This window comes from Hyperoodon ampullatus, assembly GCF_949752795.1.
Source record: "Hyperoodon ampullatus genome assembly, chromosome: 1".
NCBI lineage: Eukaryota > Metazoa > Chordata > Mammalia > Artiodactyla > Ziphiidae > Hyperoodon > Hyperoodon ampullatus.
In genome coordinates this window covers 183,564,804-183,582,986 of record NC_136914.1, presented here as the reverse complement: position 1 = coordinate 183,582,986, position 18,183 = coordinate 183,564,804, and the positions used below count along the sequence as shown (strand labels likewise).

General features: G+C 45.4%; 1 protein-coding gene across 1 annotated transcript in view; it reads left to right on the top strand.

The window, feature by feature from the left end:
- Positions 1–10,430: 10,430 nt before the first annotated feature.
- ALOX5 (arachidonate 5-lipoxygenase) overlaps positions 10,431–18,183 on the top strand; it is a gene marked incomplete at both ends in the record, with an annotated part of 63,772 nt that continues 56,019 nt past the window's right edge. Inside the window, 2 exons of the mRNA XM_079711782.1 lie at positions 10,431–10,580; positions 17,940–18,138. Of these exons, the coding sequence (XP_079567908.1) occupies positions 10,431–10,580; positions 17,940–18,138 (349 nt within the window). The remainder of the gene's footprint in view (positions 10,581–17,939; positions 18,139–18,183) is intronic.

Here is an 18,183-nt window from a genome sequence, read left to right as displayed (position 1 = left end):
CCATCCCTCTCACTCTTCTTCAGTCTTCTCTATTCTTTGGAAAGTCCTTGCTCATTGCATAATTCATTCTTCAGCCTTGCACATAGCACACATTTATATTTGTTGAATGAATTAATTAAATAGGTAGTGAAAGGACAAATGTATAAAATACCATCAAACTCTAAGCAGTCAGATTCTCATGATCTGAAGGAACCTGGGAAGGCCACTTACCTCATCTTCCTCTAAATTGGATGATTATTTTGTAATGACCAGATTCTTCTGTTAGGCTCTTTGAAGTATAAAATACACATAGAATCTATATGGTTTTAGAAAACTAATGTCATTTTCAACTTTTAAGTCACCCAAAACTCTGTGTTTTTCCCCTTAAAAACATATCTGGAACATTTTTAGGACTTGGCAGACTTTAAAACAGACTTTTTTTTATGTATCAGTTTTATGACCAAGCAATTCTAGATCCTCCAAAAGTCAGTGAAGTTTTTGGGAAGAGATGTGAAGTTGGTAATTTGCAGAGACTTTTCTATATGATTTGAAAGGTAGACACTTGGGTCACAGAGACCACTTGGTGTCCCTGAGAGTCAAGAGTACTCTTGTAATAGTCCAAGTTGAAAGAAATGTTTAAAGCAGGGCTACGGAGTAGGGAGTGCAGGGAGGAGAGAAATGATACTGTGGTAACAGTGGACAGGCCTGGAGACACATCAGATTTGAGGTGCAAGCAAGAGAGGAAACAAGATGGAGATTTCCAGCCTAGGTGACTAGGAGGTTTGGGGGAGAAGACAATTAATTTGCTTTAGGAAGTGCTGATCTTGAGATGCTTGGAGTATCTGGGTGAAAAATATAACGGGAGATTGAATATCTGTGTCTGAAGTGTAGAAGATATTGAAGAAGGAACTCAGTATTTGCGCCACTCTTTGCCAGATGCTTTATATACGTTAGATGTATACTAGTCTGCTTGGGCTGCCATAACAAGATATCTGACTTAGTGGCTTAAACAGCAGATGTTTATTTTCTCACAGTTCTGGAGACCAGAAGCCCATGTTCAAGGTTCCAGCAGAGATGGTTTCCAGTGAGGAATATCTTCCTACTTTACAGACATCTGCCTTCTCACTATGTCCTCACTTGGCCTTTCCTCACTCCATGCACAGGAGCAGAGAGAGAGATTTCATTCTCTAGTGTCTCTTAAAAGGATACCAGTCTAGTCCTATTAGATTAGGACCCCACCCTTATGACCTCATTTAACCTGAATTCCATCCATAAAGGCCCTATCTACCAATACAGTCACACTGGGGGTTAGGGCTTTCCCATATGACTTTGGGGAGGAAACAATTCAGACCCCAATAGATATTTCCTATTATAAACAAAGAATTCCAGTAATTTACTCAAGGTTAAACAGGACCAAAAGGTCCATGTCCTTTTGAATGTCTCTATTTAAAATCTTGTTACCACATCCTAGACGATGTGAGATGAATCCACTTTTATGGCTATCAGAAACAAAAGTAACAACCCCATCCTCTTTGACCTCAGAGAGAGGAGACTTGAAGAATAAGAATGAGTGTTGACTCTACACACAGCCTTCAGCTCTCCTGACTCCCTGGCTGAGTCTACCTTGGTTGCATAGATTCCCGTAAGTCTGGATTTATTTGTACCTTAACCAAAGGATCATGAGAAGACAGGGAAACACACAGCAGATGAAGGAGCAAGGTAAAAATCCACCAGACCAAACAAATGAAGAGGAAATAGGCAGTCTACCTGAAAAAGAATTCAGAGTAATGATAGTAAAGATGATCCAAAATCTTGGAACTAGAATGGAGAAAATATAAGAAACATTTAACAGAGACCTAGAAGAACTGAAGAGCAAACAAACGATGAAAAACATAATAAATGAAATTAAAAATTCTCTAGAAGGAATCAATAGCAGAATAACTGAGGCAGAAGAACGGATAAGTGACCTGGACGATAAAATAGTGGAAATAACTACTGCAGAGCAGAATAAAGAAAAAAGAATGAAAAGAATTGAGGACAGTCTCAGAGACCTCTGGGACAACATTAAACGCACCAACATTCGAATTATAGGGGTCCCAGAAGAAGAAGAGAGAAAGAAAGGGACTGGGACTTACCTGGTGGCACAGTGGTTGAGAATTCGCCTGCCAACGCAGGGAACATGGGTTCGAGCCCTGGTCCGGGAAGATCCCACATGCCACGGAGCAACTAAGCCCATGCGCCACAACTACTGAGCCTGTGCGCTAGAGCCCGTGAGCTACAACTACTGAGCCCGAGTGCCACAACTACTGAAGCCCGTGTGCCTAGAGCCCGTGCTCTGCAACAACAGAAGCCACTGCAATGAGAAGCCCGTGTGCAATGAAGAGTAGCCCCCACTCGCCGCAACTAGAGAAAAAGCCGCTCGCAACAACAAAAACCCAATGCAGCCAAAAATAAAAAAAAGTAAATAAATTTTAAAAATTAAAAAAATAAATAAAAAGAAAGGGACTGAGAAAATATTTGAAGAGATTATAGTTGAAAACTTCCCTAATATGGGAAAGGAAATAGTTAACCAAGTCCAGGAAGTGCAGGGAGTCCCATACAGGATAAGTCCAAGGAAAAACATGCCAAGACACATATTAATCAAACTATCAAAAATTAAATACAAAGAAAAAATATTAAAAACAGCAAGGGAAAAACAACAAATAATATACAAGGGAATCCCCATAAGGTAAACAGCTGATCTTTTAGCAGGAACTCTGAAAGCCAGAAGGGAGTGACAGAACATATTTAAAGTGATAAATGGGAAAAACCTACAACCAAGATTACTCTACCCAACAAGGAACTCATTCAGATTCAACAAAGAAATTAAAACCTTTACAGACAAGCAAAAGCTAAGAGAATTCAGCACCACCAAACCAGCTTTACAACAAATGCTAAAGGAACTTCTCTAGGCAGGAAAAACAAGAGAAGGAAAAGACCCACAATAACAAACCCAAAACAATTAAGAAAATGGTAATAGAAACATACATATCGATAGCTACCTTGAATGTAAATGGATTAAATGCTCCAACCAAAAGACAGACTGGCTGAATGGATACTAAAACAAGACCCGTATATATGCTGTCTACAAGTGACCCACTTCAGACCTAGAGACACATACAGACTGAAAGTGAGGGGATGGAAAAAGTTATTCCATGCAAATGGAAATCAAAAGAAAGCTGGAGTAGCAATTCTCATATAAGACAAAATAGACCTTAAAATAAAGACTATTACAAGAGACAAAGAAGGACACTACATAATGATCAAGGGATCAATCCAAGAAGAAGATATAACAATTGTAAATATTTATGCACCGAACATAGAAGCACCTCAGTACCTAAGGCAAATGCTAACAGCCATAAAAGAGGAAATCGACAGTAACACAATCATAGTAGCGGACATTAACACCCCACTTTCACAATGGACATATCATAAAATGAAAATAAATAAGGAAACACAGGCTTTACATGATACATTAAACAAGATGGACTTAATTGATATTTATAGGACATTCTATCCAAAAACAACAGAATACACTTTCTTCTCAAGTGCTCACAGAATGTTCTCCAGGATCATGTCTTGGGTCACAATTCAAGCCTTGGTAAATTTAAGAAAATTGAAATCGTATCAAGTATCTTTTCTGACCACAACACTATGAGACTAGATATCAGTTACAGGAAAAAATCTGTAAGAAATACAAACACATGGAGGCTAAACAATACACTACTTAATAACCAAGAGATCACTGAAGAAATCAAAGAGGAAATCAAAAATACCTAGAAACAAATGACAAAACACAATGACCCAAAACCTATGGGATGCAGCAAAAGCAGTTCCAAGAGGGAAGTTTATAGCAACACAATCCTACCTCAAGAAACACGAAACAGGGGCTTCCCTGGTGGCGCAGTGGTTGAGAGTCTGCCTGCCGATGCAGGGGACATGGGTTCATGCCCCGGTCCGGGAAGATCCCACATGCCATGAAGCAGCTGGGCCCATGAACCATAGCTGCTGAGCCTGCACATCCGGAGCCTATGCTCCACAATGGGAGAGGCCACAACAGTGAGAGGCCCACGTACTGCAAAAAAAAAAAATTCCAATCACAGTGATACCAAAAAGAATAACATACCCAGGAATAAATTTAACCAAGGAGGTAAAAGATCAGCACACTGAAAACTATAGGATAATGATGAAAGAACTCGCACACACAAAAAAATGGAAAGATACTCCATGTTCTTGGATTAAAATAATTAATATTGTGAAGATGTCCATACTTCACAAAATAATGTACAGATTCAATGCAATCCAATGTCTATAGATGCAATGCAATCAATCTATAAAAATTCCAACAGGATTTTTCACAGAAATCGAAAAAACAATCCTAAAATTCATATGGAACCATGAATAGCCAAAGCAATCTTGAGAAAGAAGAGCAAAGATGGAGGCATCACACTTTTGGATGTCAAATTATATAACAAAGTTATAGTAATCAAAACAGTATGGTACTGGCGTAAAAACAGACGCATAGACCAACGGAACAAAAAGAGAGTTCAGAAATAAACCCACATATATATGGTCAACTAACCTATGAAAAGGGTGCAAAAAATACACAATGGAGAAAGAATAGTCTCTTCAATAAATTATGTTCGGAAAACTGGATATCCACAAGCAAAAGAATGAAATCAGATCCTTATCTTACACCATATGCAAAATCAACTCAAAATGGATAAAAGACTTAAATGTAAGACCTGAAGCCACAAAACTCCTCAAAGAAAACATAGGGGAAAATCTCCCTAACATTGGTCTTGGCAATGATTTCTGGATGACACCAAGAGCGCAGGGCAACAAAGGTAAAAATAAAGTAGGACTACATCAAACTAAAAAGCTTCTGCACAGCAAAGGAAACAATTAACAAAATGAAATGACAACCTACTGGATGGGAGAAAATACTTGCAAACCATATATCTGATAAGGGGTTAACCTCCAAACTATACAAGGAAAAAGGCACTCCTATAACTCAACAGCAAAAAAAAAAGAAAAAAAATTCAATTTGAAAACAGGCAAAGCTCTGAATAGACATTTTCCCAAAGAAGGTGAGCAAATGGCCAACAGGTACATGAAAAGGTGCTCAACATCACTAATGATCAGAGAAATGCAAATCAAAACCACAGTGAGATACCACCTCACACTTGTTAGGATTATTAACAAAAAGACAAGAGATAACAAGCATTGGTCAGGATGTGGAGTAAAGGGAACTCTTGTACATTGCTGGTATGTAAATTGGTGTAGCAACTATGGAAAACAGTATGGCGGTTCCTCAAAAAATTAAAAATAGAACTACCATATGATCCAGCAATCCCACCTCTGTGCATATATCCAAAGGAAATGAAATCAGGATCTTGAAGAGATATGCACTCTGATGTTCACTCAAGCATTGTTCACAATAGCAAGATATGGAAACAACCTAAGTTTTGATGAATGAATGAAGAAAATGTGATATATATGTGATGTATATATGTATACATATATATGCGTATATATGTATATGTGTGTGTGTATACACACACACACACACACACAAAATGGAATACTATTCAGCCATAAAAAGGAAATCCTGCCAGTTGTGACAACATGGATGAAACTGGAGGACATCATGCTAAGTAAAATAATCCAGACACAGAAAGCAAATACTGAATGATCTCACTTCTATGTGGAATCTTAAAAAGTCAAACTCAAAGCCATAGGGTAGAGCAGTGGTTACCAGGGGTGGAGGTAGGGAAAATCAGGACAGGTTGGTCAAAGGGTACAAACTTTCAGTTACAAGATGAACAAGTTCTGGGCATCTAATGTACAGCATGATGACTATAGTTAATAATACTGTTTTGTATACTTGAAATTTGCTAATAGAGTAGATCTTAAGTGTTCTTGCCAAGCCAAAAAAAAAAAAAAAGGTAACTGTGTGAAGTAATGTATGTGTTAACTTGCTTAATTGCGGTAAGCATGTCACAATGTATTTATACATCAGAACCTGACGTTGCACACCTCAAATATACGCCATTTTTATTTGTCAGGTATACCCTAATAAAGTTGGAGAGATCAAAAAACATATATACGTATGTATAGCTTTCTTCAAAAAAAGTACAAAATATTCAGGAATAAATTTAACAAAATAAAGTGCAATGAAAACTACAAAACAAAGTAAATTAGAAAAGATTTAGATAAATTGAATTATATCCCAGTTCCTTGTTTAGAGGACTTAATATTATTAAGATAACAATATTCCCCATGTTGATCTACAGCTTCAGTGCAATCCCTATCAAAATCCCAGCTTGCTTTTATTTTTTGCAGAAATTGACAAGTTGATCCTATAATTTATATGAAAATGCAATAACACAAAATAGCCAAAACATTCTTGAAAAATAAAGAACAAGGGCAGATTCACACTTCCCAATTCAAAACTTACTATAAAGTTACAGTAATCAAGACAGTGTGGCACTGACCAAAGATACACATATTGGTCAATGGAATAAAATTGAAAGTCCAGAAATAAACCCTTACATTTATGGTGAATTCACTTTTTACCAAGATGCCAAGACAATTCAATGGAGAAAGAATCTTCTTTTTAACAAATGGTTTCAGGACAACTGGATATTCATATGCAAAAGAATGGATTTGTATCCCCATATCACACCATACATAAAAATTAGCAGAATGGATCATAGGTCTAAATGAAGACTCAAATGACAAATTTCTTAGAATAAAACATAGGAGTAAAATTTTGTGACTTTAGCATAGGCAACAGTTTCTTAGATATGGTACAAAAATCACAAGCAACAAAAGAAAAAAATATATATATATATTGGGCTTGCTCAAAATTAAAAACTTTTGTGCTTCAAATATAACCATAAAAAAGTGAAAAGACAACCCACCAAAGCAACAAAATATCCAGCCCCTTATCAGGAAGTATGAAGACATACAACTCAATAATGAAAAGATAAATAAGCTAAATTTTTTAATGGGTCAAAGATCTGAATATACATTTCTCAAAATAAGATATATTATTGGCCAATAGCATGAGATAAGATACTCAACATCATTAGCCATTAGAAAAGTGCAAATCAAAACTACAATGAGATACCCCTTCACAAAGAGTACAATGTGTTGGCGAGGATATGGATAAAATGGAATCATATATTGCTGATGAAAATGTAAAATGGTACAGCCACTTTGGAAAACAATATGACATTTCCTCAAAATGCTAAAAACATAGAGTTACCATATGATCCAGCAGTTCTCCTCCTAGTTATCTCCCCAAGAGAACTGAAAACATATGTATACACAAAAGTTTATACATGAATATTCATAACATCATTATTCATTATAGCCCCAATTCAAACTTCCATCATCTGATGAATGGATAAGCACAATGTGGTGTATCCATAAAATTGATTATTATTCAGCAACAAAAACGAATAAAGTACTGATACTTGCTGCACTATGGATGAATCTGGGGAGAAAAAATGATACTAAGTGAAAGAAGTCAGTCACAAAATGGCACATACTGTATGATTCCACTCGTATGAAATGTCCAGAATAGGCAAATCTATAAAGCAGAAAATACGTGTGTTTACCCTGACTGGAAAGATGAGGAGGGCAATGGGAAGTGACTACTAATGGAATGATAAAAATATTCTGAAATTGATTGTGGTGATGGTCTCAGAACTCTCTGAATATTGCTAAACACCACTGACTTGTATGCTTTAAATGAGTGAATTGTATGTCATGCTAATTACATCTCAATAAAGCTGTAAAAAAGGAGGGAAGGAAGGAAGGGAGAGAGGGAGGGAGGGAGGAATGGAGGAAAGAAAGAATGAAAAGCATGCAGTGATGGACTTTAAGGCAGTAGATGATCCCACCAATGTTAAAGAGAAATAATTCTAGCTAGAGAATTGGGGAACTGGTGGGGGATGGGAGTTAGACTAGAGGTAAAGAGATTAGGTAGGAAGCAGTCACTACAATCCATACAGGAGGTGTTGAAAGCCTGAGCCAGGGCAGAGCAGTGAGAACAAGTCGGAGATATTTTGGAAACTATCCCAAGGTGGCAAAGTTTCTATGAAACAAACATTCCATGTTCTGCATGAGAGTAAATGGCATGAGTATAAATTAACTCAGTGCTTGGGGAAGTAGCTTAATATGTTAAAAAGGTCTTAAAATGTTCATACGCTTTGGCCCATTTCTAAGTTCCTATATTAAGAAAAAAATTTTTAATGTTTTAAGCACAAAATATGTACTATAGCATTATTTATGAGGGAAAGCAACCTAAATGCCCAATAATAGTGGACTAATTAAGGACATGGTGGTATATCCATACAATTAAATATTACACAGTCAATGAAATACTTAAAACGTGAAATTACATAGGAAAATATATGTTATAATATTAAAGAAAATGGAAATAAAACAGGAAATTGCACTTACAATGTGCTCTTAATGTAAAAATGTCTAATGTAATTAGTAAATGTTTACTAATTGTTTTTTCTGCATATTATGAGTTTTATTTGTGTATCAAACTTTTTATTTTCTACAAAGATAGTTCATTACTTTCATCAAAAAATATATTGTATTTCCTTTTTTTAGAAAAACAATAGCCCTATTACTCTTAGATTTGAAGAACAATTCCATAGCCATCCTTCACACCTTCTCCAGGGTTTCCTGGAACATATATTTTGCCTGGCAGGGGTTGGATCCCACTTTTGTGCTATCTTCATCCACCCTATCTCAGCTGTGGCCAGAGTCTTTCATGTCTTACAATTTGATTCCCAGAGAATCCCTCTGGTGTTTGTCCTTTGATAAATAAAGCCAGTCCCACTGAAATCTGCCCTCATCTCCCACCTGTAGAGAAGCAGGTATGCACTCTCTCTCTGTCCAGAGTGGTGGTCCTGCCAGGCAGAGGAGAAAGTGGGACTTGCCACCAGATGGAGCCCAGGCTCCCAGAAATGGGGAGACTGCCTTGAGCCTGCCTCTTTGCCCGTCCCCAAAAGTGAGTGTGCAGAACAGGTGACTTGATGTACCCACCACCTCATGTGGAATGAACTTATTTTTAAATTTATTTCAACTCATTACTGAATGTGTACCACAGTCAGACCCAGTTCTGAAGCTGGGTACAGAGGACGTGTAGGGGAATACAGAAGACTTCTGAGATCAGGCCACAGCAGTTGGAAAGCTTACCACCCACAGGAAGCTTCCTTCTAGTGTCCAAAGCCTTTTACTACCATGCCTTCCAAGCCTCGCCCATCATCAGTTAGAAAGCCGATAAAAATTTTTTAAATAAATTAAAATATTAATTAATTAAAAGTAAATGATAGCCAACCAATTACTCTGCCAGGCAGCGGGTTTTCCAAGTACCACCTCTAACTCATGGAACATCCTTGCTGTGGAGTCCTCATCTTCTTTCCTAGGACTTCCAGCCATGGGTCCATTCCCAGAAGCCATCTCCAAACAAGCCTACCCCCTTTCCCATCACACGCCCAGCCTCCCTGCCCTCGAGTTCTGAAACCCCTCGCCTCTGAGCGCACCAACCTCCTCCAGACAACCCCTTAGGTGTCCAGATTCGGGTTTTCTTATCCTGGCCTCCCTCTCTCTGGCTGCCCTCCTCCCACTACACACTGACAATCTCCAGGCCTGAGCGTGGCTGGCACCTGACTCACCTCAGTGCCCACCTGCACCCGGCGCAGAGTGACATTCAGCCAAGCCTGTGGAAGAAGCCAATGCCCACGGAAGTCTCTGCGCTCCACAGTGCCAGCTCAGGTGTCACCCCTCCAAAAGCTTTCCTGACTCCCCAGCTGGGCTCCTCTTCCCGCTGTAGACTCCCAGAGCACCCCTGCTCTCAGTAATCACAGCATGGCTAAGTGCCCCAGTCGCGCGGCCTCCCTCTAACCCTGGGGACTTGGTGAGAGCAGGGACTGTGTGGGGTTTTCTAGGCGTCCCTGGAGTCCAACCCTAATGCCTCACAAGGGCCTGGCCGTGAGGGAAGCCGAGGCAAGAGGGAAGGGTGAAGAGTGAAAACAATGAATGAGAAACTGAGTGAGAGAAGGAATAGAGGGAGGGAGGAGGGGATAGCAGCTGAGGTGGCCACAGTCCCCTGACTGCCAAAACAGAGGCCAAGTGGAGGAGGTGAGGTGCAGGAACGAGTGCGCTTACCTAGTCCGAGGCGGGTCCGGCGAGGTCAGAGCTCCGGGAGGGCGGGGCCGGGGGCAGGGCGGGCAGGAGGGGGAGGGGGGCGGCAGGGGCCCCGGACGCTCAGAGGCAGGAAGCTGCCGCGCGGGGTGGGCGAGGGGCGGAGGCCCGCGGACCGGCGCGCCAAGGCTCCCAGTGCTCGCTGCGCCCGCGCCCCGCGGCCCTCGCTGCGCGCCACCATGCCCTCCTACACCGTCACCGTGGCCACCGGCAGCCAGTGGTTCGCGGGCACCGACGACTACATCTACCTCAGCCTCGTGGGCTCAGCGGGCTGCAGCGAGAAGCACCTGCTAGACAAGCCCTTCTACAACGACTTTGAGCGCGGCGCGGTGAGGACGCCCGGCCCTGACGGGCTGGGGTGGCAGGGACAGGGTGCGGACGTCGGGGCGGCTGGGACCCAAGTTCGGGGGCGAGGGGCTCTGAGAGGCCACTTAACTGGGCAAGCGCTGTGACCACCATTACTTGGGCCCCACTTCCTAGGGCTCCACAGATGGCACCTCGGCTGTGGGGAGAACGCACAGGGCTGGATGTCCAGAGGCCTGAGTTCCATCCGGGCCTGACCACTAGCTCACTCTGCCCCCTCTCTGGGCCTCAGTTTCCCCAGATGTAAAGTACAAGTGTTGGCTTCAGGCTGGTCTAGGAGTTCGAGCCGGTGGCCCAGAGTGGCACTAGCTTATGTCTCCACACCTGGGCAGCTCACATTCTCAGGAGAGGTCCCCAGAGGAATGCAGAGGGAAGGAACGGGAGACCCAGGCCAGGAGAAGCCTTTTGCAAACCTGGAGGTCGTCGCTGGCTCCCGGCAGAGTGTACACCAGGGAACACTTCCACCCTGAGTGTGAGGGCTCAGAAGAGGAAGAGGGAGGAGGGCTTCCCCTCTCCCCTCCTCACCAGAGACCCTGGAGCCTGAGAGTTCAGGGAGCAAAGGGAGCCCGTGTTGACTGCACGTCTAGTCTGTGGTGCCAGGCGCTGTGTGAGGATTCATTCCGAAGTGGGCTCCCCATGCTGACCTGGCCGTGAATTCCAGCCTGTAGCTTCCTCTGTGAGCACAGCAGGTGGCGATCCTCGCCAAGTGTTTGGTGTGATGTGCCCAGTCCACTGGGCTTATTAAGTGCTCATGAAGTGACTGTTTTGACAGCTCCAACACAGTACAGGTGCCCAGGAAATATCTGTTCCCTTCTGCCACCCCCGGCTTCTGAATTGGACCAAAAAGACTTAGATTTCACAAAGCTGTCTTTTTATCTCTTCATTATTTGGTTGAACCATAAGGAATTGCTCATAGTTGACTATTTTTGACAAATAAAACTGGCAATTTTGTATGGTTCAACCAAATACTTCTTGGATAGTATTCATGAAGCGTGTTTTAGGTCTGCAGAGCCTAAAGTAAGCAAATAATAGCCCACTCCTTTTCTAGATTCCAAACTCAAAGTGAGCTTGATTCCTACCCAGGAGCCTCAGAACCTCGCTATAAGCCCATCCGACACTTAGCCAAGTTCGTCATATTAATGTGGCTAGAGTACCCTTCTAGAAGAGTTAGGTGTTGAGTATAAGAACTACCTCCTATTGTTTGGTTTCCCCAACCAGGGAACTGGCCCAGAGGATGGTGGTGCAGGAGGGCTAATGAGTCATCCATTTGGGATAATGACACCCTCGGCCATTCTGAAGCACCATCAGAAATAATTGTTTCCATTATTTCATGGATTCCCCCAACACTTATGGGAGGAGAACAGGTTACAGACTTCTCTGCCTTTATAAGTGGTCGGCAGTGGGTCCGTTCTCCTCCACACACGACATACATCAGTGTGCAGCACAAGCAGCCGGGTGTGGCTTCTCAGAGGGGAGGTACGGGGGTGTGACCATAAAAGGGTCGTTGGAAGAGGGCTGAAAGCATCCCTCTGTTCATTATTTCCCCACCCTGAGAATTCATTCAAATGACATTATGATTAAACTCTTCAGTGAGAGTCCCAGCAGCAATTTCAGGAGAGATTTGCATGTCCCATTTCCATTGTGGTGAGAGGGGGCAGGTCAGGAGGGGCACTGCAGGGGAATCGCTGGCTCCAGAAGGCTCTTTGAAAAAAATCATCTTTTGAGAAAGTTCCTGCTTATGCAAAGTTACTCCACACTTGGTCTTGCACAGCCCAGAACTACTTCCTCAATCTCCAGCCAATGTCTCTTAAGGACAATCCGTCCCATTTCGGTAAAGGCGAAGGAGAAATCTTAGAGGAAATACTTGCAGAGAAGATAAGGCTAACCCATTTTACCCGAAAAGTGTTACAATCATTATAGATAATAACAGTTACAGTAACAACAATAAAGACTTTTCTGGGCAACCAGTTCATTTCCAGGTCATTGGCAGGTCAATACCACATTCTCCCATGCAAAATTCAGTCCTATAATGGATGGGACTGATTTTTTTCTCAATAAATTGAGTCACAAATCCCTGGTTATTCTCATCAGAGTTCTGCCAAGTGATTCAGGACAGGACTGGGAATTGGAGTCCTTCGCAGGTGAGATTGTCCTGTCAACCGTCACGCCATCTGCTGGGAAAGCCCAGGTGGTGGACCCACATAGCCCAGAGACGTAGCCCAAATTTAGCAAATTGATTTGTTTCTTTGTCTCTGTCAATTTAAAGTAATTCAAATCCCGATGGCATAACTTTCACAGATCCGAAGATTTCTGAGAAATCTTACCTGACTCTTTTTCATTCCCTGGCAGCACTTTTAGGAAAGCGAAAGGCAGTAGGGTGATGCTTAGCATATCATCCTTGAATGTACTGAGTACGTGTGAACAAGTCTTACAACTATACTTCTTAAATATTTTCAGTGAATATTCTTACAGTATATTCATGAAGAATGTATTCTAGAATACCGCCTTCTCAGAAATGATAATGTAGTACTGAAGAGTAAATATTTCCTTCTGACCCTCAGTCTCTCTATCCCCCACCTTCCCTCTCTGTCCCATCTCTTCCCTACATTCTGCCTCTTCTTCCTCCTTCTCTTCCTTCCTCTGCTCCCTATTCCCCACAATTCCCCATGTCCCTCATTTCTCTCTTCTTTTCTGCTCCAGTTTCTCCCTTCTGCTGTCTCCTAGATTCCCCCAGCTCCCCCATTCTTTGCCCCCTCAGTCTCCCTAACCACTGCCCCTTTTCTCCCTCTCTCTGCCCCAGCCTCTCCCTTGTCCACCCCTTAATCATCTCCCTCTGTCTCTACTCCACAGCCCCCTCCTCTCCCCTCCCACCACTCACCAGCCCCTCACTAGCTCCCTCCAAGACAGGCAGTCCAGGCTGGACCACATCATGACTCTTCTCTGTCCTTGCTGTAGCAGGGATCTGGGACAGAAACAAATGAAACCTTTCTTTAAATGCTGATATAAAGATCAAGCAGGGCTTCCCTGGTGGTGCAGTGGTTAAGAATCTGCCTGCCAATGCAGGGGACACGGGTTCGAGCCCTGGTCCAGGAAGATCCCACATGCCGCGGAGCAACTAAGCCCGTGCACTACAACTCCTGAGCCCTCATGCCACAACTACTGAAGCCTGTGCACCTAGAGCCCTTGCTCTGCAACAAGAGAAGCCACCATAGTGAGAAGCCCACGCACCACAACAAAGAGTAGCCCCTGCTCGCCACAACTAGAGAAAGCCCGTGCAGAGCAATGAAGACCCAACTCAGCCAAAAATAAATAAATTAATTAATTAAAAAAAAAAAAGATCAAGCAAAAAACTGGCCAGCTAACAATTTGCTGAAATATTCAAAAGCCTTAAAGCTGTGTCTCCAATAGAGGATTGAGAGCAACGGGTGAAATCAGACAACTGGCCCTTCTGAGAAAGGACTGGTGAATATCACGTTTCCCAGGCTCCATGTCTCTTTCCAGTGTCTGACCACTGCACCCACCACCTCTGCCCCGAGAACTCCATGCTCCAGCCTCCTCCTCTCACATGCGAATTCCCCACCTCCTTTCTCTACATTCATAATGCCCTGCCCATTCCCCTTCTTCTCCACTCAACTCACCTCTGAAATCTTACCAACTCCCAAGAGCTGCCTAAAATGCCACCTTGTAGGAAGCTTTTCCTTGTCCTCCACCCCACCCCACATTGCCCCTTCATACTCCATGGAGGGCTCGAACCAGGGCTCAAAGCCAGGTCGCCTGACTCCCAGGCCAAGGCTTCTCCCACGATGTGGCCATGGGAAGCAGTGAGAGGAACCCAGGTTGGGCCATCACACAGGTGTGGGTTCTAATCGTGGGGCCACCAGTTACTCACTAGCATGGTAGCTGCCTGACCTCTCTGAGCCTCAGTTTCCAACTGTAAAATGAGATAATCATCCACTCGGCCATGCACATGTACTCTATTTATTGAGGGCCTGTTATGCGCCGTGCCATCCACTGTTGATACTGTACACTGTGCAGAATGGACATGTGATATTAACGTGTCAAGGCAAATTAGTCAACAAACACAATATCCACCCAGTGTACTGGCCCAGGGAGAGGAGGAAGGAAGGTCATCACACCCTGTAGCTCTTTGTATCTTCCTAAGACCTGACTTTGCTGTTTGACACACAGGACCCTGAGATCTTCCTCGAGGCCCCTCTCTATCCCCTGTGACTCTCCAGCAGTGGCTCCCTTGGATGCCAGTGTCAGTGTCACCAGACTTTGTCCCTGAGGCTGCCTGAGTTAGGTGGGACTGAACTCGGGCCCTGGTTCACCTCCTGTAGCACCGGGCCTGAAGCCAGGGCCAGCCAGCCAGAGACAAGCCAGACTGGCAGTCGTCTCCCATTGCAAGACCCTGTCAGATGGCCTACTGAGTCCCTATAGGTCTGTCCAGTGATTTCATCTGGGTGCAACTCCAGGGCCCTCTGCCAGGTGCCTGTGGGTCATTGGGAAAGGGTGACCTGGAGGGCCCATTCTCCTGTGACTGCACCACAGGTGTGCCCAGGGTGACCCTGCTCTCCCTTCTCTCGGAGAAGCTACTCCGTCTCTTCCTTACAATCCCCACCCGCAGCTGGACATCTGGCCCTCCCTCTGAGAATCACCCTGGAGAGACTCCCTGGGCCCCATCTCCCTTCCCTTTGTGATCCAAGGCTCCCCCTCCCATGAGAGTTGTCCACCTCAGATGCTTATGGCACCTGTTACTTTAGATGGCCGTCCTCTCTCCCCCTTCGCCTCAGCCTTCCTGGCATCAACCTCCCAGACACCTGCAGCCTCCTGTAGCCCCTCGGAGCCACAGGAAAGCTACTTCCCTTGGAGCAGCCACCCCAAGCCCGGGCTCAGGCCTCAACACACACTGACTTCCCTTTGCTCGGCCTGCACTGCCAGCAACAAAAATGCCTCCAGTTCTCACTTGGCCTCAAGGCCCCTTCTCCATCCTCACGGGAATTCCCTTCACGTTTTGAGCCAAGTTGTTTCTGCTCATGGGCTCAATTTCTTCCTCCCATCTCTACTTCTGACTACTCAATGTTGTGCATGTAGTCAAGCATGGACCTCAGCACAGGGGCCCATGCTAGCTCAGAGCCGCTCGCTGGCAGTGTGGGACTTGCTGACCCCCCAGGAGTCAAGGAGGGAGGACCAGGTGGTTCTGATACACACAGCAGCTGGTGGCCTGTGCCTCTGGAGAAAGGAGCCCACTCAGGCATCATGTCATTTGGATTTCTCAACGGCCCTGCAAGCTAAGCATGATCTCCCCTTGATAGATGAAGAAACATAGCCTCAGAGAGTGAAACAGTTTGCCCTGGCCCATGGTCAGTTACTTCGGAGCTGGGATGTGAACTCAAGGCCCCTGAGGCTTTCTGAGCTTCCCTGACACTCAGGCTCACCTCACCCTCTGCGCCTCACTGCCCTTCCTCCAGTCCTCAGTGGGAATCTCTGCCTTGACCCCACAGGAGGGCCATGGTCTCTGCAGATCCTCGTGGCAGGTGGGACTTGGAAAGGGGTGGGCCCTGCAAACGTCCAGTCTTAAGCCACCAGTCCCCACTCTACTTCTCCAGGTGGACGTTGAGCCCCTTGCTCCATCAAAACCTTCCTGCCCTGGCCCACTGATGCCTCAGCTCAGGGACCTCCCTTCTCTCCCTACCCCTGGGAATCCACCCAACAAGAGCTGTGTCCTTCCTTTCCTCTCCCTCCTCCCAGCTCCTCAGGCCATCCAGCCCCTCACTGGGACTCCTCTCCCAACTCTATCCGGGGCCTGCCACCTTCTCCCCATGGATCGGTGCCCTGTGGTACAGACAGACCCCTCTGCCTGAGGTCCCACAGGCCCTGGGGGGCAATGCTCTCTGTGACCTCGCCTGTGGCCCCTGGTATCCCATAAGACACGCTGTGGGGCAGGAGGGTTCTTTGACCTGCAGGATGGGCATCTGGCAGGACAGATGTGCTGGCACACCTGTTAGGGACCCAGCACACAGGCTGGCTCCTCTGTCCCCAGAAAGTGTTTCTAACTGAGGACCCAGGCCCAGACCACCGGGCACTAGGAAAAGACTTCCCTTTCTGACCACAAGCATCTGGCATCTGAGGCAGTCAGGACATGCGAGCTGCTCACTGTGCTCAGAGCCAAGGGGTTTGCTGAAAATGTTCAACTTCCCACTCCCTTTAAGAAGTCCTCCTAGGTGTCTCCTGGCATTTGGAGGGAGAAGGATGGAAATGGGGATGCATGGGTTCATGTGTGAGATGAACACCCTTCCCCTCCACTTACTTCACCATCACACTGAGAACTCTAAGCCTGCCACCAAGGAAAAAATTCAAAGATGGGTGAAATCTGGCTTAGAAAGTGCCTCAGAGGGCATTGAGTCTGGGGCTCCCCAAACCTACTGGTCTTTGGAATGCCGGATGCAATACTTGAGCCCCCACCCTTCCTTCCCATCTGCCATCCAGAGCTGCACATACGCAGATCATGCAGCAGCCATGGAGGGGCTGCCCTGCACTGCCACTGTGCCAGCCTGTCTCCTGGGGTCAGGAGCCTGACAGCAGCCTGGGGAGCAATGCTGCACATGGCCTGAGGTAGCAAGGCCGACCTCAATCCACCACTGTGCCTTGGATATAGTGGAAACTGCTTCTCTGATTTTCTTGGCATCACTGTGGCACAGTGAACTGCAGAGGCCCCAGGGCAGCTTGAATCTGTGTGACTTCACTTTTATCTGAGCCTCCCCATTTGCACTCAGTTATTTGCCCCACTGAGAATGAGAGAGATATGGAAAGGCCTGGATTGGAATTCCAGCTCTGCCAATTAGTAGTAGAAGTGGGGCTTACTGAAACACTGTCTTCATCTGAGACACAGGTCATAACTCCCCACTCCTCCCAAAGTTGTTGTGGGATCTGTAGCAACATCAGCAAGCCCTTTGCAAGCTGTAAAGGGCTGCCCTTGTGTGCGAGGGCCAGTTTGTCCATCTAGCCCTGTAAGGTAGCAGGGCCAGCAGCCTTGCTGCCCTTGTTGTGAGTGGGGGCAGCTGCAGAGGCCCTCACCGAGCCTGGGCTGGCACTGGGCTGTGCGCAGACAGCAGAATGTCTCTCTCTGAGCAGCGCCATCCCTTGCTCACTAGACTTCCATCTCCTAAGGGTAGAGCTGGGGAATTGGCCATCTCTGTCACCCAGGGCGCAGCAGAGCCGCCCCAAGGGCAGGCATTTGGCAGACATCTCAGCTAAATGGATTGAGGGTGATTCAGAGGCTCAGGAGCTCCCAGATGGTCTGACTTGCCTTTTGTCCTTCTCAGATTGATTCTTACAATGTGGTAGTTGATGACGAACTGGGCGACATCCAGCTGATCAGAATCGAGAAGCGCAAGTACTGGTTCCATGACGACTGGTACCTGAAGTACATCACGCTGAAGACGCCCTGCGGGGATTACATTGAGTTCCCCTGCTACCGCTGGATCTCGGGCGAGAGCGAGATTGTCCTGAGAGATGGACGAGGTGAGCGGCTCAGGCCCCTTCCACTCCCTGGGCTTCCGGGGAATG